The sequence below is a fragment of the Corylus avellana genome, chromosome ca3 (assembly GCF_901000735.1).
Source record: "Corylus avellana chromosome ca3, CavTom2PMs-1.0".
NCBI lineage: Eukaryota > Viridiplantae > Streptophyta > Magnoliopsida > Fagales > Betulaceae > Corylus > Corylus avellana.
This window is the reverse complement of record NC_081543.1, coordinates 9,658,510-9,670,188: the sequence shown is the minus strand read 5'-3', so window position 1 is coordinate 9,670,188 and position 11,679 is coordinate 9,658,510. Positions and strand designations below refer to the sequence as shown.

At 38.0% G+C, this 11,679-nt stretch overlaps 1 protein-coding gene across 2 annotated transcripts; it reads right to left on the bottom strand.

Annotated features, from left to right (window-relative positions):
- Positions 1–638: 638 nt before the first annotated feature.
- Positions 639–8,820, bottom strand: LOC132173328 (E3 ubiquitin ligase PQT3-like). Of its 2 annotated transcripts, none has more exons than XM_059584796.1 (15): positions 7,940–8,820; positions 7,280–7,376; positions 6,947–7,028; positions 6,668–6,834; positions 6,492–6,568; positions 6,324–6,389; positions 4,962–5,118; positions 4,727–4,875; positions 4,346–4,513; positions 3,952–4,254; positions 3,610–3,651; positions 3,224–3,476; positions 2,887–3,006; positions 2,462–2,543; positions 639–1,571 (listed from the first exon to the last, which is right to left on the bottom strand). In XM_059584796.1, exons 1-15 carry the CDS (start codon positions 8,103–8,105, stop codon positions 921–923), a joined length of 2,580 nt encoding a protein of 859 aa, XP_059440779.1. In that variant the 5' UTR covers positions 8,106–8,820; the 3' UTR covers positions 639–920. The 2 variants fall into 2 exon arrangements, with proteins under 2 accessions (XP_059440779.1, XP_059440781.1); XM_059584798.1 differs by having other exon boundaries at positions 6,324–6,380.
- Positions 8,821–11,679: the final 2,859 nt, after the last annotated feature.

Here is an 11,679-nt window from a genome sequence, read left to right as displayed (position 1 = left end):
AGAAGGCATAGCCTCTCTCTCTATTCTTAATTTTACTTGAAATTGAGAGAATCACATCATTTAAAACATGTGTATACACTATTAAATGCAAGATGACTGATAAAGACGATTAGATCTAAGTTTGAAAAAACTATATCTAGATTTAGATCTAAAGCGGAGACTGAAGAAGACCACATAGAAGACACCGAGCACTGCTACCAGGAAAAGACCTCTGTGTTGCATGGAGGAAGAGATGAAGAGAGTTCTAGAGAGAATGCCGAGCCTCTCTCTATTCTTAATTTTAGTTGAAATTAAGAGAATCAACATGATAGAAGGTGGTTGCATCATCATAATGTGCGTGTGGAAGTCTCATGTTGGGAGATAAAGCGGTTATGGAAATTTTAGTACCTAAAAAGCTATGCCACACAAGAAACTAACATGTTAGGTAAAAAATTTCAAAAGTAATTCTTTTGACTATAAAAGTTCTATTTTCCAACATAATCCTCAACATGTTCCAAGTGTGTTTCAACTAAACAAAATTTACGTGATTATGAAATATTCCATGAAAATTAAAATATTAACTTAGAGACAAAGGATATTATTCTATGAGAGAGCGCGTGTTTTTGTATACATTTGTGCGCCAGCGACAACCATTTACAGGAGAAGAAAGGAGAGAGTGATTGCCATTTATTATAAGAAAAGTGGAATTTATATTATTGTAAATCAAGCTTGATAGCTTAAATACAAAGCTTGTGATACAGAGAAATTTCAATAACGCAAAGTTATCATCTCTTCCCCTAAACTCCTCTCCCAGGTTTGGTCTCAAGGGCGAGAGAAGCTCAAGCTGGTTTGGTCTCAATAGCCAGAGAAGCTCAAGCACCAGAGATAAATTCATGGCTCCCTAATCATATATCCGTTTCAACTTTTATCCCACTCTTTAACTACCTATGTTTGCTCCGCTCTCGCTCTCGCTCCCGTTCCCTGGAACCTCTTGAATGATGCCTCGCGTCCTCTTCCCACTCTGCCTGCAGCGGTGGAGGCGGTGACGGCTCGTACCTCGATGGCTTCCTCTTGAAATGTCTATCATCATCGCTTGACTCATAATCCACACCACTACTGCTCTTCCTCCCTGCAGTGCCGCTAGTCACTGAAGCTGCCTTTGTCGATGCCGATTTGTAGTCATCATAAGACCCACCATTTGCCGACGCCTTCTGATGATGCGTAGCAAGGGGTGCCTCTGATGAGGACGAGACCTTTCTCTTCTTGCTGACTTCTTCGGCTGGGAAGCTTATGCGCGAGAAGACGCTGAGCTTATGTTTGCGTTCTGCAGCGGCAGCTGTTGCGGCAGCTTTGGAGGACGTTTCCAGAGCAGGTCGGGCAGAAGACTCCGAATGGTGGTGGTGGTGGTGGCGGTCACGCTCTTGGTCGTGGTCGCGGTCACGATAGTTGCGATCATAGTCACGATCATGATGGTGCTCGGATTTTCTCTTGGCTGGGCGCGGTGGCGGTTCAATCTCGCGTGTTGACCGGTCTGGAGATCTCTCGGGTCGGTGACGGTGGTGGTCAGCGCTTGATGGAGGGGGAATAGGCTTCTGCACCAACACAATAGAGGGCATGTCATTGACCAAAATACAACCATTGCGTTACATCCTTTTCGTTTTTTTTTTTACTCGTGTTCTATCGGCAAGTGGTAAATATCAGCAAAATGGGCAATAATTAAATAATAATATATAGGAACAGATAGCAGCTTTTTAACATATATTAAAAAAGAGCCCCGTTGTTAGGATTTTTATTTTATTTTTTATTTAGGATAGAACTCGGTATAATTAATTATAGAATATCTAACAGAATATCATTTTGATATTGCAGCGCTTTTTTACGATCATGGACAGCGACATGAATTATTGCAGTGGCCTTGAAGTCAAATTTTCTAAAAGCATGCATATTATAATTCGATGAAAACTAAATTTTCTAAAGACAAACAGGATTGTTTTATGAAAAAGAATTCATTCGGATTCACTTGCGAACTTTCTCTTTTCTTTTTTCCTTTAGTGTTTTTTTTTTTTTGGGGTCCTCTTTTCAAAATTTACCACCAATCAAATGCTTGGACTTACATATTCTACCATTTCTTTTTCTATGCACTTTTAGAGCCATTTATTGCCACAAGGCCATAGAAAAAACAAAAATTGACATGCTATTGCACTCTCTTCCGATGATATCTCCATAATTAGATGGAGCATCATTAGAAAATATATCTATATAAAAGAATCCAAAATAACATTTATTTGACCCTAACTGCACCAACAAAACAAAAGCCTCTCTTCCTTTTTTTCTTCATTGGAAAAAGAAAAGCGCAATAAATGGCGAAATCGGTGTTTTCTTGCCAAGTAGTTGCTAGTGAGTAGTGACTGTGAAAAGTACCTGCTGCAGTGCAAAAATAATGAAGACAAAGGGAAATTAGGATATAACAGAAAAGACGTACAGATTTCAATTTCATTGGAGGGACATCGCCGCCACTGCTGCTCACTTCCCTACCAAACTCTCGATCTTTGGAAAAGTCCCTACTGCTCAAGGCAAAGAAATAAACTAAACTAGTTAACCACATACAGAACTTCAGTTTTGTGGTTTAAAAATTAAAAAAGAAAGCAGTACATGCAACAAAAGAATAAGCAGCATGAATCACATTGTATTGCATTTGCATAGTAGTATACTTAACTACAAACTGCTATTTAGCAGCAACAATGATCCAACAAAATGAGAACGAGAATTATCACTAGAAATAATTCACACCCTTAAATATCACACAACAAAACAGACATAAAATCAAATAAGACTGGAAACCAAATCACTTTCTAAAAAATACAGATGCAACACAAATAAAAAAATTCCATAAATCTTTCCGTTTACCTTTCATTCCGTCTCTCATTTTCACGCTTCCTCCTCAAATCAGCTTTTCGTGCCTCGAATTCCTCTCTGCTCATGATTGGAGGTGGAGCATTCATACCCATAGTGAACTCTGAAAGATCCCTATATATGTTGAAGGTCACAAATCAAATTAAGCATGTTCATTCATAGATATGATCAGAATAGCATTTTTGCATACCAAAAATGCATGCTTACTAGGATTCAGTAAAACAAAACTGCCCAAACAGACAGGCATTGCACAACAAACGTCAAACTTATATGCTATAACACCAACCAGCGAGAGAAAGAGCATTTACAAAAGGACATTACTAATGCATACCTTTGAGGTGGAACAGGAGGGAACATATAGCTTTGCGCACCAAATGGGTCCTGCGGTACAATACCACCCCCAAAAGGCATGTCAAAGGGGCCTAGCCCATAACCCGTATAAGGCATGGCGCCAGGATATGGTGCCATATACGCATCCATACCAGGTTGCATTCCATTCCAGTATGGATTATTAAAAGCAGCAGGATTATAAGGCATCATATAACTCTCAGCCGCAAGATCTTGAGGGGTTTTCCACTGCAAATCTACAAAAACATAAATTATCCAAAAAACATAAGGGACGCAACAGCAACATATAACTCTCAGCCATTCAGAGAAACCAAATTCTTGGATAATTTTCATCTCATGTCAGGCAAAAGCAAAAAAGCATGGACATACCATTTGCTGGCACACGGATTTTCTTCTTTTTCTTTCTCTTTCCTGAAAAATAAAAACAATGTGAGAGAGATCATCTAGAAACCTCATTATGACAACAAATAAATAAAATATACAACATATTAATAATTGTAGGACACTGCTTTAAATTATCGCTTATATGGTTTCAGTTTCTTATGAGTTATGAAAGCAATACATGCAGCTCCTAATGCAACATCAAATATAACAACAAAGCAAGATATGGAACTACATGAGCTGAATTTCCAAGAAGCGCTCGACTAAATAGGTGTTAGGATGGGGGAGGAAAAGACGAAGATTACAAAATTCCATAAAATAGCACATTACCAGCTTCACCGGTAGCCAGCCTCTGCTGCACTTCTTCCTCAGCCAATGGAGCACTTCCTTGTGATGCTGCTGGTTCCCTGACGCTCGCTGACTCATGCGTAGCTTCAGACATATCAGCTGCTTTTGCAGTCCTGGCTCTATCTGCAGTCTGCTGTGGGGCGACAGCAGCCTTTACCTCAACTGCAGTCTCATGTATCTTTAAAGTTTGTTCATTAACAGGTGATGGCTTGTGTTCACCCTTTGATGCAGCAGATAAAGTCGGGGATGGAATTTTGGGCTGCGGACAACGAGCAGACTCCATATCTGAATTTTAGAAGTTAAGATGGCATTAATAAAATATATTATATCACATAGTTATGATTGATATAAAAGTCATTTTACCCAAAACACAAACCTTGGACTTGAAAAGTACTTCCAGCATTTTCAGCACTGCTGTTACCACCCCCCTCCAATATACGGTTGATTGTATCCCTGAGTGTCTTGTTTGGGAGTAGATCATCTGCAAGAATATTTTTTGCACCACATACGCACATTGACTTTGAGATAAAGTGGTCCCTGATACCTGAGTAAGATTTTGTGAACATTACGAGCTTGAGAACAAAACATTTGATATAGCAAGGAAAATGAGCAGTAAAGTGGTCCAAACAGTGCTAAGTTTACTGTCGGATGAAGTCAAGCTGATGAAATTGTAATATCAAAGTTAATATTCTAGATAACATCCCAAATTTGGTAAAAGAGTAACCACATTTTAAACCTTAAACACATCACAACTTACATTTATCGCAAAAGCTCTCAAAACAACACTTGCTCGTCAGCACAGCATCTTTCATTACTTCCTTGCACAAAGGGCAGTGGAGCTCAGGAGGTAGCTCACCAACGGAACGTGTGGATGGTAACCCTTCAATTTCTTTCTCAAAAGCAGCCCTGTTTTCAATTTAAAAGTTATAGCCAATTTTCACAACTAAGTATGGATGTTCACTATGAAAAACTGTTAAATCATATCAACTTACTCATTTGGTCTCAAGACAGCAACTGTACCATTTGGCAATGCATATGAGCCATCTGAGGTAGCAATCAGCATGGACTTAGGTATACCAGTTGGTGGCTTCACCCTTTTGATGTCAAAATTGGGATCACCATTCGTAGGGCAGTGCTGAATAAAGTGCCCTGAACACAGAAACTTATACATGGTCAGACTTTTTGTTGATACAAATATAAACCTCTAAGCAAGCAATTTCTTTTTTGGTTTAAGTAACACAAGAAGAGGCTAGGCATGTATAGGATCAAGACCAAAGCAAGATTCAAAAAGAAATGCAAAATCAGTCATTGTGGTTTTACTAAGTTGCAAATAGCTCCCTAGAGTTTAAAAAGTGATTGAAAACTCCCTGAGGTAAGAAAAAACACAAATACGTCCTCTCTTTTTCCGTTACCAAATTAGACGGAATAGACGGAATCCGTTAATGTGCTATGTCAACACCAATAATATTTTTTTTTTATAAGTAATCGAAATATCATTAAAAGCGTAAGGCACCCTAGGTATACAGGAGCCAACACCAATAAATAATATTGCAACACGTCCTTTAGAATAGAAAATAAAACAAATATAAATATATAAAATATAAAAACCAAAAAAAAAAAAAAAAAATTAACCCCCGACCAACCCCAAGGTTGTGGTTCACCCACCCTAGCCGGCCAGAGGGTTTCCATGGAGGAGACCCACGGTGGATCTGTGGATAATCTTGGCAACATTGATTGTTGAAATGCTATAAATTAAATTTTCTATGCAATGCTGATAATTGGAAGGAAATTCAAGATTGTTTGGTGGCGTTTCTCTCTCTACAAGACACTGTCAAATTATGAACTGATGCTCAAATTCTATTGCACAAGAATATTTTGTGCCATGGAGACCCACGGTAGGTCTCACGGTCTCCTTCATGTTGACCCACGATTGAGTCTTCTCCATGGGACCCTCTAGCCGGCCTGGGACCCCCTTAAATTTTCTTCTCTTTTCTTTTTGTGTTTTTCTTTTTCTTTTTTATATTTTTTTATTCTAAAGGACAATTGTTGCAATATTCTTGGTATTGACATGACACATTACGGATTCCATCCAATTTACTAACGGAAGTTTGCAGTCACTTTTTAAACCTACGGAGCTATTTGCAACTCAATGAAACTACAAAGACTGATTTTACATTTTTTTCCTAAATTTAATGCACATAAACCAAGAGCATCTTATCGTAGCACATAAATACCCTCCCCTATGAAGAAATGCATATGCACCAACACATTGCTCAACCAGTAATAAGCAAGCAATTCCTCATGTAAGATAAAAGATGGAAAAAATAAATAAAAGCATTTAAAGACAAGCATACCAGGCACCTTGCACCTGTGGCATACATAGCCCTGAGGAGGTGTTTTCCGCTCAAACCCTGCTCGACCTCAAAAAGAGAATAATAAGATTCAGCTTATTGGTTAAATATGATTGAGTAGTGGTCAATGTAACATATATGTATATAACTAAATGAGGTATAAAAACTCACCAAAACCACGTCCACCCATTCTACCACCCATACCCCTTCCAAAACCTCTGCCAGGGCCAAAGCCTTCAGGACCTTGACTGCAATCCAAGATTGTGAATGGTATGATTTTCACATTAGTGACCTAAAACCAACCATTAACATCAGATAATGCAACAAAAATGCAGAAGGCATCTTACCGTTGCCAGTCCAAGGCTGGAGTATCAATTAGAGCTTTAATCTTGCTATCCTCATCAGCTGCATTAGTAGGGGGAGCTTCCAGAATCGGATTGCTTGACTGAACAGGTAGAACTTCAGGAATTGCATACAAATCATTCCCAAATTCATCCCACTCTGAGTCATCAGGCTGTAAAGTCAAATTAAATACATTATTACTTGAAGAATGCACTGCATCTGAGACAATTCGAAGTTCAATAATAGGACTAAATCCAAGGGAAAATTAAAAAAATTGAGCTTACATATTTCATGGTAGAAGCATCAGTAACTGGTAAGCTACTTTTTTCCGGTTCAGGATCATCCACCTTATTCTCTACCTTTGGCCTGCAAAACAATACATAGCCCACCTCAACCAAACTTTCAGAATTTGCTTCACAACAAAAGGACATGCAAGAGGAATAAATCTATTTGTGCACACATCAGCAAGGTGATATGGCTTTGCAAAGATAAAATGACAAGGACTGTCCATATCACCATGTATAGATGCTAGTTCAATTTTTCTAATTGTCATTTCAATAAATCACTAAATTGAAACAACTAAGGAGTCAAGAAATTAAAAAGTTTTGAGATAGTACTCTTGTCCAATAATAATGGGCAACCGTGGCCGTCCAGGAACTCGACGAATTAAAACTGAGGTATTTTTAGGAATCAACATTGCTTCATCAAGATACTCTGAAATTCCAAACAGAGAAACAGATCGTCTATAAAATTCTGTTAAAGACATCAATCCATGAAACAAAACACACAAGCCATCACAAATACAATTGCCCAACATGAGAGGATCATACTCTCTAAAAGTATGCCAAACCATTCCACATAACCCCAATATCGATCTCACAACCCATCACTACTCAAATTGCACCCATAAACATTAGGTTTTGAACCAATTTTCTTCCAATTCAAATCCAATCGTAAGTTCAACAATACAAAATTATTTCTTCCATGAATGCCAGGGCACATGGTCGCACATGTCAATTGGATTCGTTCCAGTGCAACCCTAACCCTTAACATTTTTCTCTTGGAAATAATTTTGAAAGGAAATTTTGATAAGCCACCTATGAATAATATATTATTCAGGGATGACTATCAAAATAGAAGATAAAAGAACCCAAATTAGAAGAATGACTCCAAATTAAAACAATGACTCCAAATTAAAACTAATTGAAAGCAAACACTCTCTCTCACCGCCCAAAGCCCAAATGACTTAGAGAAATATATCTAAAATCTGAACCAACCTTCATTAGTCTGGGCGTTGGTGACCACAAGGTCGAAATCAGTACCCCTGCCCAAGTGCTTTGATTCAAAAATTTTTTCTTTCAAAGTACCAACTGAGATGAAAGGACCATCCATGGGAATTGAATCATAATCTCTTGCACTCTTAAATTTATAATACACCGCCATTAACAAGAACAAATAATAAGCTCTAAAGAAAAGCTTTGAAAATAAAAGAGCTATATTAAACTCCGAAAAAAATCAAACAGTACAAAATTGAATCTCTTTCTTTTTTTTTTTTCTTTTTTTTTTTCAAGAACTCATATAAGATGAACTAATCGAACCACGCTCTTTGATTCTTCTTCGCGCGCTGCTGATCTCCAAAATATCTCTCAATGGAAATCCGGGCTCTGGGCAATCAAAATCGCCAAACAATTTTTCTTCAGGCAATTCAAAAGCATCCGAGGAAAGCGTAGCAAATATTCCTGTCCTCCGATTGCCCCAGTTTCAGCGAAAATTCGCAGATCTTGGCGAAAATCGAAGAAACCCTATCTTCCAGGTGCAGCAAAACGGGTTCTTCAGGTTGAAGACGAATCACAAAACCGCACAAAAGCCTAATCTTGAACAATCGGGTTCGACGAAGGAGGCACCAGAAGGAAACTAGAATGGATCTGCGCGGATATATCTCCGATTGGCCGCCAAAAAAACCCTAATCTTCAAAATCAATAACTCGAAGAGCTTCTGGTGCACCAAAAGAAAGAAATTGAAACATCTAATAGAAGATCACCGTGAGAACACTAGCCCCGAGCTGGTACAAATGCTGAAGATGGAAGAAGATCACCATAGGGCTAGGGTTTCCGATACTTGAAAAAGGGACAGGGCGGAGAGAAGGCTTCGATGGATTTTCCGGGGTTAAACAGCAACGGAGGTGTGTATTTATACCAGTCCCAGTCACAGCGGTTCCTTGCGTTGCCCGCTTGGCGCTGTGTCCACTCGCTTTCGCTAGCGCGTTTCACACACTTCACACGTTGTTTCGGATAATGTTTTTTTTTTTTTTTTTAATAAAAATAAATAAATAAAATAAAAAACTTTCTTTTTGTGACATCTTGGGCCTGGCCATTGGCTCAAAAAAAAAAAAAAAAAGTAAGGATAAAGGGCGAAAAGATAACAAATGAGGATTATTGCCACGCTCTTAATTTTTTTTTTTTTTTTTGGTTTTTGACAGGTTAAAAGGGAGAGAAAAGGGATGAGGATTCGAACTAGTAATCTCCACTTCATGATGCGTGATTTTTAGTCAATTGAGCCACCACTCTTCATTCTAATAAAAAACTAAGAAATGAAATGAAATTAAAAAAAAATTGAGAATGCTTCAAACATAAGTGAGAAGCAACCCATCTTACAACTCGTATGCACAAAAACTATCACATCTTGAAAACTTTAAAGTTGTCCATACGGACAAGGATGGATACAGTGGTGGACCCTACGGGCCATGGCCATCCCCCAATTCTCAATACTTTTTTTTATTTTTTTTATTTTTTAAAGTCAAAACTTATATTGAGTCTGTGAGAAGTTAAAAAGTTGGTTCATGATTTAGGATACTTGAATGACGTTAGATGCTGGTATAACGCCGGTAACAATCATGACCACGTGATACCTATGAATAGTGATGCAGACGTTGTAGATTTTTTAAACATTATTGATAGTTACAAATCAGAAGAAGTTCATTTATATGTTAAACATATAGTGGACGATGATGTAATTGTAAAGGAGCATTTCTTTCTTCAAGCTCCTGAAGGACAAGATGGAGAACAGGATGGTGGGGTGGATGAAATACCTAGGGATGGCAGTGAAGGTGGAGATGGAGAAGTACAAGATGGAGAATGTGAAAATTCTCAATCAAGAAATTTTCAAAGCCCACGAGTTAAAACTAGGGCTACATGTACTGTTACAACATCGAAGAAAATGACCTCCACCGACTATGCATCTCTAAGCGAGCAAGCAAGCAAGCAACCACCAGCCGAGGAGGTACATAAGATTCTATTCTTTTAATTTTATTTATGTTTAGTTTATTCTTTTAAATTGATATTAGGTTAATCAATACAATTTTTTTTTTTCATTCTTTTATTTTATTTTATTTTTTTTTTATTTTATTTTTCAGAAAGAGGAATGAAAGAAACTGTTGTTAGGACTCCAACCAAGCAAAGGACCTCCACCACAAGTGCATCTCCAAGCAAGCAAGCAACCGACCAACAGTAAAGGAGGTTACATTTTATTCTTTTAATTTAATTGATGTTTAGTTTATTCTTTTAAATTGAGAATGCTTAGTGAATACAATTTTTTTTTTTTTTTTTTTTTAAGTAGGAAAGTAACTACTAGTAGGACTCCAGCCAAGCAAAAGACCTCAACCGCAAGTGCATTTCCAAGCAAGTAAACAAAGGACATCTACCAACGAAACAACTCCAAGCAAGCAAGCAGCCAAGCGAAGGACATTCACAATGGGAGGTACACTTGATTATATGCCTTTTTTATTATTATTTTTTCGGTTTTGGTAGTAGTAGTTACATGGGTAGCACATATACCCCCCATCAACTTACACACCTTTTGCAAACACCCACCAATCTTCAAAATCTATTACTTTGGTGTATCAAACTTTCGTTTCATTTCAAATACTCCCTACCGTTTGATTTAACTTCAATATCTAACATATAGGGTAATTCATAATTGTATAATAAGTCCCTGAATCAACCTGCCAAAATTTAAAAATCCTTAAGTTTTTTTTCTTCGAAAATTTACTTCTTAAGTCAATCGAAATGACAATAAAATTCCTACAGTCAAAATTTTTTAACAGCCATTAGTCTCAATCAAAACGCACAGTTTCACCTCATTAAAATATTAATTTTTACTAATTTAATTTTAAAATTTAAATCTAAAAAAAAACATTGAAGGGGTAGCCACCCCCAACCCCTATGGGGTGGCCGCAAGCCACCCCGAGGGTGGTTTGCCCACCCTTAGGGTGGCTCACGGCCACCTTATGGTGGTTGAGATGATTAGCGGAAGGCCGGCAAGGGACTGCACAGGCGGCATGGATGGTTTGGTGATTCAAATTACTACGGAGTCGCCCAACATACCTAAAACTATATTCGAGATTGGGAAGGATTTCTTGCGGAGGTGTTTTGCAAGTGACCCAACGGAGAGATGGACGGCTGAGATGCTACTGCATCATCCTTTTCTCCTTGAGACTGAAGCTTCACCGCCATCTACAAGAACTGGTTTTGGTTTTTCTGTATCAAAGAAGCTGCCATCTCCTCCTCCTGGGTTTGGACCAATTTCAAAGAGACCGTCATTGCCCAAAACTCTGCCTCCTCCTAGGTTTGAATCGATTTCGAGGAAACCGACGTTTCGAAAAAAATTTGCCTCCTCCTCCTCCTGGGTTTTCTTCCAGAAGAATCCTTGCATGACTAGGATTAACTAAAGCACAATAGTAGCTAGACTGACTGAGAATGAGTTGTAGTGCCAACTGCCACACACACCTTGAATTGTTGATGTTTAAGAATGATCAAATGATCATGCCTTGTAATATCTTATAAATGAAGTTGAAGTTTTTTTTTTTTTTTTTCTTTTTGTTTTTGTTTTTGTTTTTGTTTTTGTTTTTTCATGAATAAGCATCTTCATTAATAAAACAAACCAAGAACACATCAACAACAAATACAAGCCTGATTAACAGGCTAAAAACAGCCTACATAAAGGCCAAAAACCAACAAAC

Coding starts and splice junctions, on each gene's coding strand:
- LOC132173328 (XM_059584796.1), bottom strand. CDS start 8,105: ATGGCGGTGTATTATAAATTTAAGAGTGCAAGAGATTATGATTCAATT. Junction 7,377..7,939: donor CAACGCCCAGACTAATGAAG/GTTGGTTCAGAT, acceptor TTGGAATTTCAG/AGTATCTTGATGAAGCAATG. Junction 4,876..4,961: donor GCTGTCTTGAGACCAAATGA/GTAAGTTGATAT, acceptor AATTGAAAACAG/GGCTGCTTTTGAGAAAGAAA.